This window comes from Pleurodeles waltl, chromosome 4_1, assembly GCF_031143425.1.
Source record: "Pleurodeles waltl isolate 20211129_DDA chromosome 4_1, aPleWal1.hap1.20221129, whole genome shotgun sequence".
Taxonomy (NCBI): Eukaryota; Metazoa; Chordata; class Amphibia; order Caudata; family Salamandridae; genus Pleurodeles; species Pleurodeles waltl.
Window position 1 is genome coordinate 44,649,668 of NC_090442.1, and position 22,098 is coordinate 44,671,765.

A 22,098-nucleotide genomic window follows, 5' to 3' on the forward strand; every position below is an offset into this window, starting at 1 on the left:
GGAAAAAAACAAATGGCGGGGAAGATTTCCAAATCTATTTTCAGATAAGTTGGGTTGTCTAAAAAAATGTGAGCATCGAATTGTAGTCAAATCGGGTAGTGCTCCTAAAATACACAAGGTGAGAAATATACCATTTGCCTTGAGACCAGAGTTGAAGGAGGAGTTAATGAGATTGTGCAATGATAAAGTAATTGAACCCATTGAGTCATCAGAGTGGCTCAGTCCTATTGTTTTAGCGCGAAAAACTAATGGGAAGTTACGCATGTGCATAGATTTGAGGGATCTTAACAAATGCATATTAGTGGATCGCCATCCCCTACCGCACATCAATAAATTATTGTCATCTTTTAGAGGAGCTAAGTATTTCTCATCGATTGATCTTTCAAATGCGTACCATCAAATACGTTCACATCCCTCATCTAAAAAATTTACGTCTTTTATTACGCCTGCGGGCATGTTTCAGTGTGTTCGTATGCCGTTTGGGTTAGCATCGGCATCCTCAGTCCTTCAAAGAGTTATGAACAGTATATTGGCAGGAGTTGAGAAGGCTTTAGCGTTCCAAGACGACATTCTGGTATGGGGCAAGAATGTGGATGACCACAATGAGGTGTTGGTGGAAGTGCTGCAAAGGTTACAAGATTCTGGACTCACTATCAGTCCAGATAAATGCAAGTTTGGGGTAAAGCAAATAGAATATCTAGGTCACACGTTATCTGAGAATGGTGTGGGGCCAAAAAAAAAATTGCTCAACACTATCAAAAATGCGCCAGCTCCGATAGACAAGGATCAATTACAGTCTTTTTTGGGCTTGGCAGAATATTATTCAAAATTTGCTCCCCAATTTGCCACAAAAGTACATGTTTTGAGATCAAATGTAGGAAGTTGGCTCTGTATGTGCTATTTCAAAGTAAGGAATAGCATGCACAGAGTCCAAGGGTTCCCCTTAGAGGTAAGATAGTGGCAAAAAGAGATAATACTAATGCTCTATTTTGTGGTAGTGTGGTCGAGCAGTAGGCTTATCCAAGGAGTAGTGTTAAGCATTTGTTGTACATACACATAGGCAATAAATGAGGAACACACACTCTGAGACAAATCCAGCCAATAGGTTTTGTTATAGAAAAATATCTTTTCTTAGTTTATTTTAAGAACCACAGGTTCAAATTCTACATGTAATATCTCATTTGAAAGGTATTGCAGGTAAGTACTTTAGGAACTTTGAATAATTACAGTAGCATATATACTTTTTACATAAAACACAATAAGCTGTTTTAAAAGTGGACACAGTGCAATTTTCACAGTTCCTGGGGGAGGTAAAGTATTGTTAGGTTTCACAGGTAAGTAAGTCACTTACAGGTTTCAGTTTTGGGTCCAAGGTAGCCCACGGTTGGGGGTTTAGAGCAACCCCAAAGTTACCACACCAGCAGCTCAGGGCCGGTCAGGTGCAGAGGTCAAAGAGGTGCCCAAAACACATAGGCTTCAATGGAGAGAAGGGGGTGCCCCGGTTCCAGTCTGCCAGCAGGTAAGTACCCGCGTCTTCGGAGGGCAGACCAGGGGGGTTTTGTAGGGCACCGGGGGGGACACAAGTCAGCACAAAAAGTACACCCTCAGCAGCGCGGGGGCGGCCGGGTGCAGTGTGTAAACACGCGTCGGGTTTGCAATGGTTTTCAATGAGAGACCAAGGGGTCTCTTCAGCGGTGCAGGCAGGCAAGGGGGGGGGCTCCTCGGGGTAGCCACCACCTGGGCAAGGGAGAGGGCCTCCTGGGGGTCACTCCTGCACAGAAGTTCCGTTCCTTCAGGTGCTGGGGGCTGCGGGTGCAGGGTCTTTTCCAGCCGTCGGGACTTTAGGTTCAGGCAGTCGCGGTCAGGGGGAGCCTCGGGATTCCCTCTGCAGGCGTCGCTGTGGGGGCTCAGGGGGGACAACTTTGGTTACTCACGGACTCGGAGTCGCCGGAGGGTCCTCCCTGAGGTGTTGGTTCTCCACCAGTCGAGTCGGGGTCGCCGGGTGCAGTGTTGCAAGTCTCACGCTTCTTGCGGGGAGTTGCAGGGGTCTTTAAATCTGCTCCTTTGAAACAAAGTTGCAGTCCTTTTGGAGCAGTGCCGCTGTCCTCTGGAGTTTCTGGTCTTTCTTGAAGCAGGGCAGTCCTCTGAGGATTCAGAGGTCGCTGGTCCCTTGGGAAGCGTCGCTGGAGCAGGTTTCTTTGGAATGCAGGAGACAGGCCGGTAAGTCTGGGGCCAAAGCAGTTGGTGTCTTCTTTTCTTCCTCTGCAGGGGTCTTTCAGCTCAGCAGTCCTCTTCTTCTTGTTAGTTGCAGGAATCTAAATTCTTAGGTTCAGGGGAGCCCTTAAATACTAAATTTAAGGGCGTGTTTAGGTCTGGGGGGTTAGTAGCCAATGGCTACTAGCCCTGAGGGTGGGTACACCCTCTTTGTGCCTCCTCCCAAGGGGAGGGGGTCACATTCCTATCCCTTTTGGGGGAATCCTCCTTCTACAAGATGGAGGATTTCTAAAAGTCAGAGTCACCTCAGCTCAGGACACCTTAGGGGCTGTCCTGACTGGCCAGTGACTCCTCCTTGTTTTTCTCATTATCTCTCCTGGACTTGCCGCCAAAAGTGGGGGCTGGGTCCAGGAGGCGGGCATCTCCACTAGCTGGAGTGCCCTGGGGCATTGTAACACGAAGCTTGAGCCTTTGAAGCTCACTGCTAGGTGTTACAGTTCCTGCAGGGGGGAGGTGTGAAGCACCTCCACCCAGAGCAGGCTTTGTTTCTGTCCTCAGAGAGCACAAAGGCTCTCACCGCATGGGGTCAGAAACTCGTCTCTCAGCAGCAGGCTGGCAGAGACCAGTCAGTCCTGCACTGAACAATTGGGTAAAATACAGGGGGCATCTCTAAGATGCCCTCTGTGTGCATTTTTTAATAAATCCAACACTGGCATCAGTGTGGGTTTATTATTCTGAGAAGTTTGATACTAAACTTCCCAGTATTCAGTGTAGCCATTATGGAGCTGTGGAGTTCGTTTTTGACAGACTCCCAGCCCATATACTCTTATGGCTACCCTGCACTTACAATGTCTAAGGTTTTGCTTAGACACTGTAGGGGCATAGTGCTCATGCACATATGCCCTCACCTGTGGTATAGTGCACCCTGCCTTAGGGCTGTAAGGCCTGCTAGAGGGGTGACTTACCTATGCCACAGGCAGTGTGAGGTTGGCATGGCACCCTGAGGGGAGTGCCATGTCGACTTAGTCATTTTCTCCCCACCAGCACACACAAGCTGGCAAGCAGTGTGTCTGTGCTGAGTGAGGGGTCCCTAGGGTGGCATAAGACATGCTGCAGCCCTTAGAGACCTTCCCTGGCATCAGGGCCCTTGGTACCAGGGGTACCAGTTACAAGGGACTTACCTAGGTGCCAGGGTTGTGCCAATTGTGGAAACAATGGTACATTTTAGGTAAAAGAACACTGGTGCTGGGGCCTGGTTAGCAGGGTCCCAGCACACTTCTCAGTCAAGTCAGCATCAGTATCAGGCAAAAAGTGGGGGGTAACTGCAACAGGGAGCCATTTCTTTACACACGTTATCTGAGAATGGTGTGAGGCCCAAAAAAAAATTGCTCAACACTATCAAAAATGCGCCAGCTCCGATAGACAAGGATCAATTACGCTCTTTTTTGGGCTTGGCAGAATATTATTCAAAATTTGTTCCCCAATTTGCCACAAAAGTACATGTTTTGAGATCAATTATGAAATCGAAAGTCCAGTTTCACTGGTCAAGGGAATGTCAGGAAGCCTTTGACTTAATAAAACAGGAAATTGTAGAATCTGTGAGCCTGAAGCCGTTTGATCCCAATGATCAGTCAGTCATTGCGGTGGATGCCAGCGCACACGGTCTTCGAGCGGTATTGATGCAGAAAAAAATGGGGCAGGAAAGAGTAGTGGCCTTTGCGTCACGCACACTTAAAGGAGCAGATGCCACATATTCAGTAATTGAGAGAGAGGCCCTAGCATGTTGGTTGGGTGTCAACTACTTCAAAATATATGTGTGGGGCAATCGATTTGAGTAAAGGACAGACCATAAACCATTAGTAGATATATTTACCACCAAGGGAGCTGGCAAAGCAACTCCAGGATAGCTAAATGGCTGTATTGATTGCAAGAGTATGACTTCAATTTGACATATGTTCCGGGATTAGTTAACAGGTTTGCAGATTGTTTGTCGTGCATTCCCTTACAAGATGTTGTGGATAATCACAATGATGAAGAATGGTTGGTGGCTAGTGTCAGTGAATCGTGTGGAGGTAGCATAGGAATGGAGGAATGGTTGAGAGCATTAAAGGATGATGAAGTTTTGATTACATTGTGTGAATACATTGTGAATTCTACTAAAATACGCAATCCGAAGGACATTTTGCGCGAATATAGTAAATTATGGCTAGAGCTATCTACTATAGATGGTGTGTTGAGAAGGGGTGAAAGATTAGTGGTGCCTGTGAGTTTGAGATAAAGTTGGTGAATCTGTTACATGAAGGTCACGGTGGCATGACAGGGATGAAAAGGAGAGCTCGGGTGGATTTTTGGTGGCCGGGTATCGACAAAGATATAGAGAGGTGTGTTCGCAACGGAATAGCATGCATGTGTAGCGACAAATCCCACGTGGTAAGGGAATCGCCTATATCTGGGACTAAATTTCCGGAGAAGCCTTGGCAGAAGGTAGCCATGGATATCTGTGGACCGTTTGTTTCCAAAGGAATAGTGGGGAAGTTTGCCTTAGTTCTGGTAGATTACTTCTCTAAATGGCCAGAGGTGGCGTTTATGAGAGATGTGAAGTCTGACAATGTAATTCATTTTTGCGAAGAAGTGTTTCACAGGGAGGGATATCCTGAATGTGTGGTCACTGACAATGGTCCACAATTCATGTCAGAACAGTTTAAGGACTACCTAAAGAATTTGGAGGTGGAACACTATACTACTGCTGTCTACAATCCCAGGGAGAATGGTCTCGTCAAGAGATTCAATAGAGTGTTGAAGGAGTGTGTGCAATTGAGTGAAGAACAGGGGATGGACTGCAAGGAAGCTGTCAAAGAAATGATCTGGAATCATCGCAATACCCCTCATTCAGCTACTGGTGAATCCCCTTTTTGCTTATTAAAGGGGAGAGTGGCAGGTACTAAATTAACACCGCCATGGATGAATAAAGCCAAGGTTAAGAGGATAGACAGAAAGGAGATTGAGAAAAGAGTTGAAAGGTATCAGGACAAATATGTCAACAGACATAATGACAGTGTGAAAAGTATGAAGTATAAGTATAAAGAAGGGTACTGGGTCAGGTCGTTGGTACCATGTGGACAAAGAAAGAGTTTGTCAAAATGGTCTAAACCCAAACAAGTTGAAGTTGGGGTAGGCAACAGCGTGTGGTTAAGTGATGGCAAGAAATGGAATGTGCGAAAAGTTACGAGCTGTAATGAGAAGGAGTGTGGAGCTAACAGAGGGGGGTCCAATCAAGTGGATTGCAATGTGAGGAAAAGTGGTAGAACTACTGCCAAGCCATTGTGGATGAGAGATTATTATGGCACTGAGCTGCTGTAATAACAGAGATTTAGCATTATTATAATGGAGATACGGCAGTGCATTCTGTTTTCCTTGAAACAGCTATCTGTGTTCCTTGAAACAGCTATCAATAATATAATTTTCCCTACCCTATGTTTAAAAAAAAAAAAATATATATATATATATATTGCTTATATCTTACTGTTTAGTTCTATTAGACTTGTTAAAAAAAAAAATTAGTAAAGGGGAGGATGTGTTGTATCCTAGTAACCATTGCAGGTCTGTTAGGAATGTGATTTGGAATGTGATGATTTGAAGGGGAGACTGGAGAGAGAAGACAAGGTCGGCGGTGGAGCTAGGACTTTCTGTGAACCCTGGCAGGGGTTGTTCCTGCATACTTAATAAAGGAAGTTTCTTGTCCATATTTCTGGCATCTTCCTTATATCTTAACAGTGAGGGCCTGGCAAAACCCACAACAGTAAAATGTTACAAAAGCCATGTCAAAACAAGACATGCATTGACAAAACCAAAAGACTCACAAAAAATGTCTGATCGGTTGGCTTTGCCAGTGCTTGTTTATTTTCATGCGTCCCATAATCATGTTGAAAATGGTTACATTGATTTTCCATTAGTATTATTTTTGGGAAATACTAACATGCATCAACACATTTCACTAAATGACGCTTCAAAGAAATAGCACCTAAATTTCATAGTAGTGAAACCTTTTTTTTCCTACTATTTTTTTTGTCTGAACATTTTATTCTAAAAGCAAAGAATCATCACTCTTGCTTACAAGCTTCTGCAAATATTTGCATCTAATCAGAGAGCATTCTGGGCGCATTATACTTAGCCTCATATTGTTAAACATTTCAAACATGTTTGTACACTTTTTTTTTTTTTTTTTTTTACTAGAACCACTGTCAGTAGTGCAGTGTAACCTTAAAACGTTTATTTACAGTGCTCACCTTAATAATGAAGTCTTTTCATTAATGAACCATAAATACAAGTTTGAACAGCATTAACATATGGACACACATATTACCTCAACTGCAGACAGTCCCCCTTCTCTGTAAACTGGCAGCCAAAGGATTTGTACTGCAGGGGGTTGGGCCTACTTTTCCCAATGACAAAATAAACATTAAAACTTGTTGCCCTTGACCCCAAACAATATGTCCCTTGTGTCAGGCGATAGGAATTCCACATCCCTGTTCAAGTCAGCCCTCAACCAGTATCACCAACACCTAAAAGACACAAAAAGAGTCACCCTGGCAGACCGCATTGAAGCAAGCTCCAACCACAGTAAGGAACCCTTTAGCAATGCCAGATAATTCTCCTGCCCTCAGCCACTACAAACTCGATATCCCCTTCCCAGGAACTCTGTGATACTCCGACAGACTACTTCCACAACAAAATATCTACCATCTACAGTAACTTTGAACTCTAACCCACTGACCTCTACAACCTCCTTACACCAACCGACGCCACCCTCACCCACCCCTCAGGGATGGCAATAGCTCACCACACAGATTACCATGGCCATCATGAACTTCATCCACTCTGGAGCACCTGCGGACCCCTGCTCCACTACTTCTTCAACAGTGGTAGCAAGGAAATCAGTGGCAAACTAACCTCCATTCTCCACGCATCACCACAGCTGCCTTCCCAGACAGATGGAAACATGCAGAGGTCAGATCCCTCCTCAAGAAACCCTCCACCGATCCGAGCGTTCTCAAGAACTAATGCTCCATCTCTCTGCCTCCACCCCCCCCCTTCCCTGCCATAGTCCTCGAGGAGGCCATCAACCTCCAACTCACTGAACACCGGGAGAGAAACAATCTGCTAGACACCTCCCTATCCGGTTTCCACGCCAACCACTGCATGAAAACCTCCCTTATCACTGCCACCTACGACATCAGAACCTTCCTCGACTGGGGGAGGAAACAGGATTTTTTGATCCTCCTTGACCTCTCAGGAGTGTTCAACACCATATCCCACAACACGCTCATCAAGAGACTCTAGCTCATCGGGAACCAGGGAGACACCCTCAAATAAATTGCATCTAGAAAATCCTCCTACCACCTTCAGCTTTCTCACCGCTCCGGGTTCCGGTTTTGATTGATGCGTTGCAGCACCCGCGTGTCACTTGTGCACACAGGTCTCATTTAAGCAGACATCGCACTGCAAGTGAAGCAGGCCTTGCGTGACTGAGGCCGGCCTCTGCATCTGACCGAAAGTCTGCTCTGGTGAGGTTGCGTCATACGAATAATCATCTGCGCTGGGACCAGGACACCCTTCATGCCACCTCCCGCTCTTCTGTTTTATCTATGGATTCCAGATTATGTGCTTTTACTGCCCATTGTTACCTGACCCTTGAACCTACAGGTGACATGTGCGGTGACAACTACTCATTGACTGCTTGGGGTGCACAGCATGATGGTCAGGCAATGGCTGTTTCATACCAAAGCCCCAGCGTTAATTTAGTGAGTCTTTAAGTCTCTGTTTCGGGACTGAGCACGCAATTCTATTTTTCCATTTAGAAAATTCAGACTTGGGGTTGTTTATTAGGGTCGAGCCTGGGCTAGCATGCACTTGTGCGACGCTGTAGTAGTTAGAAAAGGGCTTGAAGCCCCGCCCATGTCACGTCAGTGTCTTTCATTGGTCCTTGGGCTTGCTTTTTAAAATCTGCTTGATTTCATTAGTGGAAGGCATTCATACGTCATGCCTTTCCGGTGGTTAGCCCTCCTCGAGCGCAGCAGGCAAGTACTGAAAACATACGAGGCTGGCTGTTTTCTGTTCAGTTTGTGGACTACTTTTTATCTTTTTTTCGCAGCGCGATCTCGCTTGGCAGAAGTCGAGCGCTTTGCATGACATAGACCCTGTTACATAGTTAATTGCACTTTTGCTAGTTACGTACATAATTGCACTTTTGCCGACAGGTTTCACTACGAGTGAACTGTAGCAGCGCGATCGCGCTTTTTTTTTTCATTTAATGTGGCAAGAAAAGTCCGGTTGGGAGTTTACAACTGCTAATAGCTCTAACTCGAAGAAATTCAAGACCCGTTGCATTGCAAATGCTTGTTTGGATAGCTGTCGGGTGTCAGCAGAGCCATTTACATCAGTAAACATAGGTATAAGATCATAAACTTTCTGACCAGACACTAATGCCTTTGGCACCATAGAACACACGTGGATTACTTGGGTGGGACCCTTGTGTTGCTGAAATCGTTTTTAGATTTTGGATTGTTCATAATTGAAAATACCGTAGCAGGGACTCAGACCCAATGAGTTGGCCACTTTCCATTGACTAGTTTTGTTTGCAAACATTGTAGAAAGATCTACTGAGTCCCAAAGAATTCTGAGAACACCGGAGTACCATACCTGAGGTTAATTTTAGACACAGGATTCAATGTAATTTCAAACTCCAACTGTATGTGTGTAAACGCGATAAGTGGTACATTTTTAATGGGTTTTATCTCTGCCCAAATGGGGTGCCAGTACCTTCAGTATATTGTTAGTTGCTCCTTTTTGTACCTGTTGATGAAAGTTCTATTCGTCTTTGACTTTGTAGCTCTGGTTGGACATTGGCCTTATTCTGTGTGTTTTACCATGTTGCGCTGTGTGTGATTTCCATTGTGTGCCACTGCATGCCTTGACTACTTGTCTTTACTACTTCACTGCCCCACAAGAGTCAATTACTCAAAGGAATAACTTGGTTATTCAGTTGCAGCGTAGTAGACACTAAGAAAATATCTTACCACTCCCTGTACCTGACAGCTCCAGCCAGATGGTACCCAGAAAGTGTAATGCTGAGTGTGTTCAGCTGTTCTGGTCAGGACACTTCTCCCAGTTTCCATTCATTGCACTGCACTTGGATCCCTTAAAGTTTGATTTTCCTCTCTGATTCCTGCAGGTCACACGTCAGACGTTTCACTGGCTGTAGCCTCTTGTCTCTAAAAGCTTCTTGTGTTGTATGTGCCACAGCATTGTTGTGGTTTTTAACATCTCAAGTCTCCATGCTCACTGGCTAGAATATCTTTTCATGTGGCCATTGGAATCCAGAGGTCAACTGCTTTAAACACATATTGGTTTTTTAATCTTTCCCAGAAGTCTCAATATTTCATCTCTCTCACCAAATCTCTCACTATCTGGAATGTTTCACTATTGTCAGTCTTTTACACCAGCTGCTTTAGATTCAGAGTCACTGCAGAAGTGATTTTTCCAACTCTACAAAAGAATACAGCATCAGGAGGATATGTTGTGAGAACTGTGAACTGTTAAACTGTTTGCAAAGCCATGTCCAAACATTCACGCTTGAGTTTTATAGCTATTGCTAAAAAGTGGCTGCCACAAAGTCTCGCAAGAAGTTCATCTTCTTACGAAATAACAAGTTCCTCATACAATATCCTCCCCGTTGCTAGTGGTCTACCACACAAGTCTGTACATTACTGCATGTGCCCTCTGACAGCAATCCAGCTGTTCCTCTTCTTGTGCTGAGGTGTTCCCTTGTTTCAATTCGGTAACCAAACATGAAGTATAATCTGTCCATCAAAGTATGGGTATATCTATACCTGAATAAAGAGATTGTGCTTTTTTTCCAGCTGTGGAACATCACATCCTTCTTACCACACACAACCTGCGGAGTCATATGCCAGAGGTTCAATCAGTAAATCTTCAGAGCTGACAAACTCCGCACGTCTTGCATCTGGTAAGTCATATTGGTATATCACTGGGAATAACTCTTAATATCAAGGGAAAGAGAGGATTATGTTGGTCCATCACACTTCCTCCTAAGTCATAAGTGTACACAACAAAGTGTGGTGTTCTGAAAAAAAGAAAAAAAAAACATGAATTTGTAGGGCTACAATTATCCTTATAATGATTTATCTCATTAGGTCCAGGTATTATCCTTATCAGAAGAACAGACCCTTCCCTACCGAGGAGGCATGCTTCATTGTCGGGTCGTGCTCCACGCTAGTTGTGGTTTGCAGTACGCAGTGGGCTCCACAAGAGCAGTTTCTTGGAGATGTTTTTTATTTTTTATGTGCGTGGTCGAAAGAACAAAGCTTTTAATCCCTTCGCAAGTGTTTGAAGTAAACATTTGTAAGTGGGTGATTTATAACTAAAATTTCCTATAAATAACCTGTAGACTATTTTATTGTTATTTGGTTTTATCAGTGGTAAAAGTTAAAAGAAAAAAGGTTGTGAACTAGCGTGGCTTAATCATCCCACAAGTCCAACGTACTTAATTAGTAGTCTGTGCATCCTGATAAGGACAATCCCTGGTCCTGATGAGGTAAATCATTATAGTGATAATTGTAGTCCTACATATTGCTATTTCTACGTGACACCACACCTTGTTGTGTGTACCAGTCAGAATACCCCCAGCTGATGGCCCTCGTAGAAGGCTGCTCCTCACTGCTCTCTCTTCTAATCCTCTTCCAAGCTCTCTTTGTGTAGATAAATATATGTAGTGGGAAAAAAGGTATCGTCTCTGCCAGTATGTTGGTCTTCTGAGACATTTTGTTTAGTTACCGGGGGCTTAGAGCTCATCCATTGTGACCTATTGGTTAAATTTGTCTTTATTCTTATTTCCTTGCTTCTCTTCGTTTTGCACATGCTGTGTCACTTCCTCTTCGTATGTTGGCCCCTCCCCAGAAGCATGACTCAAGTACTGTTTCCTTGCCCACTGTGTGTCCTTCTGTTGCTTGCTTTCGGAATTCAGATGTTATTTCTTGTCTTCCAGTTGTTTCTTGTCCCATCACTCATGTGTTGGATTGCTTTCCTTGCTCCTACTCCCTCCTGCATCTGAACAGCAATGAGAATTTTCTCAGTGGGATCAAAGCATTGTTCTGCTGCTGAGTACAAATGTGATTTGTATGCTATTGGGACTCTCTCACCCTCATTCAAAGTTACATAGGTGAAACCAATGGCACCAGCAATTACTCTGATGACAAAATTTGTTTTGTTGTCCCTTATGTGTAAGTGTTGTGCTGCAAGCATGGCTGTTTGCAAAGCTCTGAGTATACGTGTGTGCTCGTCTGTCCAAAATTTACTTGCAAAGTCAGGATGTATCAAATCATATAAGGGTTTTATGTGTGATGCATAATCAGGAATGTAAGTTCTGCCAAAATTTAGGCAACCCAAAAGGGATTGGAGTTTTTTTTTTAGTGGTATTTAGAGGTTGTAATTGTGCGCATTTTTCCAAGATTTGTGGCACTAGGCTCTTTCCGTCACTCGATAGCTCATATCCCAGAAACAGGACGCTAAGGAAGGCTATTTTTGTTTTTTTGAAATTTAAATTGTAGCCGAATTCGTCAAATCCTAAAACAATGCGAGATACCCGTCTTAAATGTTGCAGTAGTTCATCATCCGTGAGATATAGATCATCTACATAGGACAATGCTTCAGGGTCTATGTCGTGCAATATTGAAGTCACACGAGCTGTGAACAGTCCTGGACTGTTCTTGTACCCCTGGGGGTAAACAGTATGTTTTCTGAGAGCCCTGTGCACTGAAACTTGTTAAGTCTCTACTCTCTATTTCTGAGAATATATCTATTCTGTGGGGTCTCCAGGTGCGGAGATTCTCCTCTTTCTTTTTAGGTGTTTGTTGTTTTTTATCCCAGCATTTCTCATTACCCTCAGGAGCTTGCTTGGTAAAATCTTTATTAGATTTACCTTGGAATTGTGGTTTTGTTGGTCTGGCCCTCACACTATCTCAACCAACACTTGAGTAGGTCTCCGCGATAATCTTAGGCAGCTCGCATTCTTGATCCTGTGGAAGAACGTCCTGGAGCCTCATGTGCACCGCTAGTGCAACCGCTTCCCCTTTAAGGTTACTTAAAATAAGTGAGAATACTGTGACAAAGTTGCCTATTAATTGCATACCCATGTCCAGGGCCGGGGCAGCCCCGTATTCATCTTGAATTTGTTTCAACACTTCTGGTAAATTGGCAAGTGTTGGTGTACCGTGTGCGGTAGTATACAGTGTGGCAAATACCGTGCCCTATGTATTACAGTTATCTATTGTGGGAATCATCACAAACGGCAAGCACATTGTTAGTATTCTGTATTTATCCTGAGGTCCAGTATGGGGAAATACTGCTACCAGCGCATTTATTTTTTGAGCTAGCCAAAGCGGAATGGTTCTCGTTTGGCGGGTACTTTGCCCATAATCGAATGTATAGTCGCAGGATCGATACTGGCGTTACTGCATGTGGTTGCGCAGGTGCTGCACGTGCTGGGCTTGTGTTTAATGTTTACATTACAAACTGTCTGTATATTGCTGTCAGATCAATATATAAGCAACAGACTTCAGCTACCGCTAGGTTTGCTGCAGCCGGATGAGGCGTATAAGTGGCCAATAAAGGCCAAGTAGGACCATCATTACTTAAAGAACCTAACAGGGAAAATTGTGTGGGGTAGGGTGCCATCAAGCCAATTATTATGTTCTTGATAAGATAGTGGTATTTCTAAATATGCATATGCTCTGTATTGTCCAGGTGGGTTTGCAAGTGTATAGTGATGAAATGTATTTGTATTCACATCAACTGCTGGAAATGTAACCCAAGAATAGAAAAGTTCTGTTCTATAAGCTGCGTGCGCGTCAACAACAAATGTGACTGGACCCCCCTGGGCCGTTAAGCTGTATGTTAATAAATGTGCAGTAAGGGGTTGTCTCATATTGACTGCAATTGCTGCTTGTTGCGGATTCACCATAATGAATGGTCAATTTGTTCAGAGAAGGCACACCAAATAGGGATTTTCCTTTTAGAGTTCAAACTTGAACAACCTCCAGCGTCAGATAGGTGTTCCCTACTTAGCTGAGGAGGAAATCCTTAATACCACAGATGTCTCCGTATATAGTACAGAGGCGTCTTTTGTATATAGTGAGACAGAGATACTCTGGAGGACCTGAAAACTAGAGCCTGACCAAACGTTTGCGGTGCCATGTCGCATAGGCTCTCATTATTCTAATGAGCTTACTAGATTTGAGCAGCAAAATCGCCTGTGGTGTGGGAGACTGAGTCTTAACTCACTACAGGTGACACCTGTCGCCCTAATCCGGGTTTTGCTCCGGCTAATTAGCAGTGCCCCATCTCTACCCAAGAGCAGAGATGGTTGGGCAGCCGAGCTCATAACATAATTGACTCCTCAAGGAAATCGTGGTAACTCAGGTCTCATCCGTTTTCTCTCAAATACATTAGTCTCACATACACAATGACAAACAGAGGCAGTATATGTTTCAATAAGGTTTTAATGAAGCGACTAAATCTTAGATAACAAAGCATGTGCTACAATAACCAGGATGATACAGCATGACAGAATTCAAACTGTGACAAGGAGAGTGAAGCATAGAAATAACGCTACCATATTGTCACTAGAGTCAATAAACTAATTCCTACCTAGGCTCTAATAGAGCACAGCATGTTAAGCTCTAGTTCTGCCCTTCAGGTTCCCCTGGGAAGACATCTTCCCCTATACCTGAGCAAAGGCCTGATGTCTTCATAAGCACCTGTAGCGAAACGTTAAGCAATCAGCATACAGTTGTGGTCCTCTGGCTGGAATCTCCCTCTAAGGTGTAAGGGACAAGGAAGTGTTTTTCTATGAATACCAGAGACAAAACTTTTACCACGTTTACCAGCAACCTATCTTACTGCAGCCTTGAAAGAAGCACAGAGTGAACAAGAGTGTCTTGTTTGAGTACGTAGTGCTGGCGTAGGTGAAAACAGCTAGGAATAAAACAAGACCGCAAAAGTGGCTATTGTTAAAATAATAAATGAAGCTGAATAAAATATATCTAGGTGAAAGTGCACAGCGGCTGGCCTAGTATGCTAAAATAAAATGCACGGAGCTATAACTAAAATGGCTACACAACACTATTGTTTGTCTTGTCCTACTACCCACCTTCCGTGTTGTTGTTGCTTCGGCATCCATTTGCTTGCTCTGTCGTTTTTGCTTGACCCATCATCGGTGCATGCCCCTTTGTTCCTGTTTGCCCTGGGCCTCCTGTTCCCCTCCTGGGCTGAGTTGCTTGTTCAGTCCCCCCCACCATTCTTCCTCATTGTGTGGCTTGCCTCGTTTCTTTCCTAGCCCCTTTTCACCCCACCCGCTTTGTTGTTTGCCCCATCTCCCAGTCCTCCTGCATTGTGTTGCTTGACTAATCCCTCTTCTCTCTCCTGTGTTGTCACTTGCCCTGCCCCTCCTGCCAGGAGGAGAGATGCTATGCTGCGTCTTAGCACTATTTTTCTAACTTTTAGCCATGCCATGCTGCACTGCGCTGCTGTACAACATAGCTCAAAGACATTGACAAAGCCAATAGGACTCACATAAGCAAGACCTACTGGCTTTGCTAATGCTTGTTGAAGATAAAGGCTAAAGCCTGATACCTTGCAAAAGCGATTCATTTCCTTCATAAGCTCTGCAAGAGATTTTGTTGGGTTGCGCAAGAACACCACAATGTTGTTGGTTTATAGGGCAAGTTGGTGGTTATTCCTGATGATTTTCATTCCTGTAAAGTTATTGTTGCACCTCACTCTCTCTGCTGTTGTCTCTATATACAGAGTGACAAGGAGGGGAGAAAGAGAGCCACCCTGTCTTATGCCCGAGTATGTTTAGTGGTGGTGACATGACTCTATCCATGCTACCACTTGTGTTTGGATTGCTATAGCTGTTAAAGATCCATCTAACAAAGATTGGGCCAAATTCATATATGTTTCTCTCGTGGGCTAGTATGTTTGTGAATATTTTAGCGTCCGCATTCAGGAGACTGGCCTGTACTAAGAGTATTTGCGTGATCTTACCCCAGTTTGGGAAGTGCTCCATGTCAAACAATATTTCTTCGTCTATCACTAATAGTTAATTTCTTGTTCCTTCTACATTATCTATGAGGTCTAATGTATTTTTAATATTGTCATAGCAATGCCAGCCCTGAATAAAAACCACTCTGGTCTGGGTCTTTTGGGCCTGCTATGAGTCGGTGTAGTCTCTGGGCTAGTATGCTTGTGAAGAGTTTGGTACCTACATTCTGGAGATTGGCGTGTACGAACAACATTGTGTGCTGTCTTTCCCCCATATTGGCAGCACTGTAATTAATGCCTCCTGCATGGAAGGAGGTATAATTTCTGTCTCTGTAAGAGAATTATACACACAAGTTCAAATTTAGGGTAGACAAATTTCAGCCCCTGACAAGGCAATGTCGGGGGGGGGGGGTTCTGGTTTAAGGCATATTATCAAGCCACACATCTGAGCTTAGAGGCAGAGTATCTGACAGAGAAAATGTCAGACTGCGCCTGTGAAGGGGGGTGGCGATACTCTTTGGGTAATAATGTTGTTATTGTGTGTTGTTTTGAAGCCAAAATCAGCCCGCTACTCAAGAAGCCCACTGCTGACCCCAGGGAGCTGAAGAACTACTAATCCATCTCTCTGCTCCCTGCTCCCTTTCCCAGCCAAGGTAAAAGAGAAAGCCGTCAACCAGCAACTCACCGAATTCCTCAAGACACACCATATTCTAGACCCATCCCAATCTGGACTCCGAAGCAACCACATCACTGAAACTGCACTCTTAGCAGCCACGACGACATACTAATTATACTTGATCACAGAGGCACGGCCCCACTCATCCTCCTTGACCTCTCTGCTGCATTTAACACCGTCTCCCACTCCACCCTCTGCGACAGACTGCACAACAGCAGCATCCGAGACAAAGCCCTGGACTGGATCCGGTCCGCCCTCACCGGAAGAACACAGAGGGTCAGACTACCACTGTTCACGTCAGAACCTAAAGACACTTGCCGCAGAGTGCCCCAAGGATCTTCACTCAGCCTGATGCTTTTCAACATTGTCATGGCACCGCCATGTCAAGATCATCAAACAACACGAGCTAAATATAGTCTCCTATGCCGACAACACCCAACTGATCCTCTCCCTGTCTGAGGACTGTGCTCAAGCCAAGAGGAATTTTGGCAACGGGTTGAGAGCACTCGCCGCCTGGATGGAGGCCAGCTGCATTAAGCCCAACTCAGACAAGACAGAGATCCTCCACCCCTTCTGTCTGGAATGACTCCTTGTGGCCCACCGCTCTAGGTAATGCCCCCGCTGACCATGCAAGCAAACTTGGCGTCACCCTGGACTCATCACTATTGATGACCTGCTAAGTCTCTTCGTCATGCTTCCACACCCTCCGACTCCTGCGGAAGATTTTCAAATGGATTCCCCCCCCCGACACAAGGAAGACAGTCACCCATGTATTCATCATCAGCAAACTGGACTACGGCAACACACTCTATGATGGCATTATCAAGAAACTTCAAGCAAGACTACAAAGAGTCCAGAATGCAGCAGCCAGACTCATCCTGGACATCCCCAGACACAACTGCATCTCCTCCCACCTCAGAGACTGGCTCCCAGTCAACAAGCGCATCACATACAAACTCCTGATCCACACCTTCAAGGCACTGCACAACATAGGACCGGCATACCTCAACCACCGCCTCACCTTCTACGTACCCAACAGACGTCTCCGTTCCTCCAACCTCGCCCTTGCAGCCAGCCCCAAAATACGGAAAAGTACAGCAGGAGGAAGATCCTTCTACCTAGCAACCAGGACATGAAATGCACTACCTCTCAAGCTCAGACAGACCACATCATTGAAGCAGTTCAGTAAGGACCTCAAGACCTGGCTCTTCGACCCACATACAAAGCCTTGAGACGCTATGGGTGAATTAGCCACGTTTTACAAATCCATGATTGATTGATTGATTATGGGCTGTAGGGTGATAAACTGTTCCGTTTAACTGTGGAGAAGCTATCTGGGCCTGGTACTCTATTTATTTGGAGCTTGGCTGTACTTACTATGACTTTCTCTGTTCGTGTGGAGCGATCATGCTCATCTGCATGCGATGTCATGAGTGTGGTTAAATTGGTCGATGTTCGACGTTTACATATGTTCCAGGGACTTGTTCGTAGCTGTATCAGGGTTAAAAAAATCATAAAAATTTTACTAGACCTGCAGGTCGATAATTTAAATAATCTACTCGACCTAAATGTAATGTACTTAACCCGTAAACAGGTCTCAAATTGTGTGATCCTAGGCAAATGGTTTACAGTCGCCCTTTTCTTAATTCTCACATATGATTGCACCTTCAAATATGTGAGCTCAGCATTTCTGCAGTACAAAAAAACCTCTTTTGTTTGATTAAGTAGACTAACGTTAGCTGCATGCATCACAAGAATCTAGCCGACATACCCATGAGTCCTAGCCCACATAACCTAGGTCTTCTTTTAGTTTACTAACAACATTGCCATCAGGGCAGGAGTGTTTCTCAGTTTGTTTAAGCACTCAATTATAATAAATATATCACTAAACCATGATGTGGTAACATATTGTCATCTACACACAGTAACTTTCCAAGAAATGTCCAAAAACCTCTCCACTAACTTGCAGTTTTACAGATGAAGCTATATAGTGTATTAACAATCTGTAAAACTTGGGTTTCAGAAAACATATCCTTTGCATATCGACATGTAAAGTATTCTGATTTGTTTTCATCCTATTAAAATATTTTTTCATCACACAGAAATATAAAAAAGGGCTTTCACAACTATTGAAATATATTTTGAAATGTTTGCACAGTTGACTTGGTCATTTAAATATTGTGTGTTAGGAAAAACCTGACACCCTATATCCTTTTATTTTACATTCTAAGCAGCAGGTCACACAGTTCACCTTACAAAGTCCTAGAACTCTGCAGTCAGAAGGAAAATTAATTGCAAGACAAACTGACTTTTGACCTCTGCCTGTGAACACAGAGCAAGTGTGACATAAGAACAAGATTTAAAGGCATCTTTTATTGCCCCTCCACTTTTCAATTGAACAGAACACCTGTTCAGTGCCAACTCGCCAGAAGGGACAAGTAAGTATTAAAAATAGCTCGACCTGATCAAATAAGACTCGGCGATGCGAGTGGTCGAGTGTATTTTTCGAGCCTTGTGTATATAGCGTACGATAGTCGATAGTTTATAAATGCATTTTAAATGCCTGACCCATCTGTTATTTTGGGACCATATATTTTCTTGTCTCCTTCATCCTAGACTTGCAAACTAAAATCTTGACCCCCCCCCAAAAAAAAATTATTCTTTGGTGCTTAGTAATTTGTTTTCAGGTTTGTCTGTGTCTGTCATTTCCACATGGGCTCTGAAGGGTAGGTTTTTACGCCATGTTTTGAAGCCCCTGCTTGTTTTATGAATTATCTATTCTTTCACTTTGAGCTTCAGTTTGTTGCTTTTTTTCTTGGTATAATCTTATTTTGCCTGGTTGCTATTGAAGTTGAGTAATCCTTTATAACCCCCCTTGTGGGTATCCCACAAAGTGGATATGTTCTGGGAGTCACTGTCCCACACACTAGGTTACCATGCTGCCAGGCCAAAAATAAAAATAAGGATGTCATTTTCACATGACATTGGGCACTCGGGCAGGAATACAGGCCCTATTAACATACAGAAAAAAAGTCCCAATCCAACACCCCTTTAGAGAAGTGAATACGGATGTGGGTGTCTCTCTTCCAACAAAGTAACTCTTATGATGTTATAGGACTCCCAGATGCCAAATCTTTAAAGTAATCTTGTATAACTCAAGAGTTATTTTACCTGGAGCAAAGGAGGGAGATTAAGCAAAGACACTGGGCTCTGATTGAAAACAGGTGAAAAGGGGAATTTTGAGATTGTAAATTATTGAATCGGTGCCTAGAGGTCAAACACACAAAGAGAAGTGCATTTAGACCTCATGACACCAGGTTAGGAATGATGACGCTGTCAGCTTTGGTTTACAAATGGAGGTATAAAAATAATACCAAGGATAAATGCCCATTCTGCTGGGAGAAAACAAAATATGTAGCATTTGTTAGCCCCTTATTCTGGTCAACAAAGGCTTTAATCTCATTCTACAGCTCAGATTAGATCCATGAGCTTTAATCTTATTCTACAGTTCAGATTAGATCCATGGGCGCTTGAATAATTTGCACAACATCTGTAAATGAGACAGTAGTAACAGTTATGCCAAGCCCATCAGCATTTTCTCTATGATTTTTCTGTTTTAGGTGACATTTGAAAACTGACACCCTCATTTACTCATTGGTTGCCGATCTGCTGTGTGCCAGTGGGGTGGGGGCAATCACCTCTACTACCCTAGTAGATCACTATCTCCATATTTAGAGATCTTTGCTAGCCTGGTGAACTTTATGCCTTCAGATGAGCACATACAGTTTGCAGAAGGCCTCAATTGTTCAAGTGGCCACTAAGCAATTTTTTCCTCTCATAATAACACATTTTGGTAAAGGCAAAAAAGTTTGGCCCTGATACGCTAGAAATGTTCTACCAGGGAGTGGTGATCTGATATAATCAAATCTTAATGGGTGTGAACATATCTCATTGTGGCATGGGGTACAAATGGATGGCTGTAAAGCTGGATTTACTGAAGGGCGAGCACAGTTGGAGACAGCTTACAACACCCACAAACCTGCACAAAGCTGGACCCATTTATCAGACATAATAGTTGAAAATGTCAGTTATTAACAGATTAGAGCAGCGACTCACTCAGAACACCGCACCTTCCCCTTGTCCCGCTTGTGTTTTATCAATGCCGTCCTACCACATGCACCAAACCAGACCATCTCCTGCTCCTGAAGTGCGACCCCCAAGGCCATATGGAATCCAGTCTTTATAAATGGTGGTGGACCGATAGATAAAAGACCATTCAAAACAGAAGTCCGGTCCAAGTTGTATATATATTCCAAATCGTCTTTTATTTTCTTTGTTGTTACAAAATGAGACAGCCAACGCATTTCGTCCACGATATGTGAATTTCCTCAGAGCACAAATTCAATATCGCCAATGGAGCGACTCATGCATTACTTTCACTACCCATCGGTTCACTTCCAGTTCTTAACGTGTACATGGTCCCCTAGTTCTCGACTGGCCCAAATTCCCACATCATTTATGGGCAGTTACGCCATAGTAGTTGACACCTCAATGCGTGTCTCTCAGGCACCAAACTGCTGTGACATAAGGACCTGCGTCCTGATAAACGCTGTGGTATACCACCGAAGTGAACCAGTGGGTAGTGGAACTAATACATGAGTCGCTCCATTAGATGATATTAAATTTGTGCCTTGAGAAAGTTCACATGTGGTGAATGAAACATGTAGGAAAGTGCCCCTTTTGGCATGGTTACCACCCCTAAGCCCCCCCCCCCCCAGCCATCCCTCCCCCACTTTCTGCCTGATGTTGATGCTAACTTGACTGGGTGTGTGTTGGGGTCATGCTAACCAGGCCCCAGCACCTGTGTTCTTTCCCTAAACTGTACCATTGGTTCCGCATTTGGCACACCCCTGGCACACAGCCAAGTCCCTTATAAGAGGTACCTGTGGTAACAAGAGTCCCGTGACGAGGGAGGGCCCCTAAGGGCTGCAGCGTGTATTGTGCCTCCCTAAGGGACCCCTCACCAAACACATGCACCCTGCCATTACAGCTTGGGTATGTTGGTGGGGACAAAAAGGTAAAGTCGACATGGCATCCCTCTCTGGGTGCACTGCCCACAAACCACTGCCTGTGGCATAGGTAAGATACCCCTCTAGCAGGCCTTACAGCCCTATGTCAGGGTGCACTATACCACAGGTGAGGGCATAGCTGCATGAGTAATATGCCCCTAAAGTGTCCAAGTCCATTCTTAGACATTTTAAGTGCAATGTGGCCATATTGAGTACATGGGCTGGGAGTTTGTTATTACAAACTCCACAGCTCCATGATGGCTTCACTGAAGACTGGGAAGTTTGGTATCAAACTTCTAAGCTCAATACACCCACACTGATGTCAGTGCCGCATTTATTGAAAAATGCACACAGAGCATTTTAGAGATGCCCCCTGTATTTTATCCACCTATCTAGTGTGTGACTGACCGGTCTGTGCCAGCCTGCCACTAACAGACAAGTTTCTGACCCCAGGGGGTGAGAGCCTTTGGTCTCTCCGGGTTGAAGAATAAAGCCTACTCTGGGTGGAGGTGCTTCACACTTCCCACGCTGCAGGAACTGCAACACTTGACGTTGAGCCTCAAAGTCTCCTGCCTCATGTTACACTGCCCCAGGGCACTCCAGCTAGTGGAGACGCCTGCCCCCTGGCCCTAGCCCCACTTTTGGCAGCAGGTCTGGGGAGAAAATTAGGAAAAACAAAGAGTGACCACTTCAGCTGGGGCCACCCCGAGGGTGACAAGAGCTGAAGTGGCCCCCTTCTAGCAGAATCCTCCATCTTGTTTTGGAGGATACCAGCCAATAGGGTTAGGAATGAGCCCCTGTCCCCTAAAGGAGTGGACACAGGAAGGGTGTAGCAACCCTCAGGGACAGTAGCCATTGGCTACTGCCCTCTGAGCCCTGTAGCGTCCTTAAATCTAGTATTTCAGGGCACCCCTAAACCTTGCTCTTCAGATTCCTGGTGACCTCAAGAAGAAGAAGGACTGAAGAGCCGACCCCAGATGACAACTGACTTGTCCCCAGCCCTACTGGCCTGTCTACAGC

General features: G+C 44.4%; 2 protein-coding genes across 5 annotated transcripts in view; one reads left to right on the forward strand and one right to left on the reverse strand.

Annotated features, from left to right (window-relative positions):
• The window catches only part of LOC138287350 (zinc finger protein 84-like), a 239,428-nt gene that overhangs the window by 176,529 nt on the left and 40,801 nt on the right, over positions 1-22,098 (forward strand). For 3 of the 4 annotated variants that reach the window (XM_069227715.1, XM_069227714.1, XM_069227713.1), the window contains exon 2: positions 10,134-10,240. The exons of the other annotated variant lie outside the window; for it this stretch is intronic. The gene's annotated coding sequence lies outside the window, so the exon portion shown is untranslated. The remainder of the gene's footprint in view (positions 1-10,133; positions 10,241-22,098) is intronic. 4 annotated transcript variants of the gene reach the window in all.
• Positions 1-22,098, reverse strand: part of LOC138286968 (uncharacterized) — a 417,069-nt gene that overhangs the window by 58,942 nt on the left and 336,029 nt on the right. Inside the window, exon 16 of the mRNA XM_069227337.1 lies at positions 17,387-17,500. Coding sequence (XP_069083438.1) covers positions 17,387-17,500 — 114 coding nt within the window. The remainder of the gene's footprint in view (positions 1-17,386; positions 17,501-22,098) is intronic.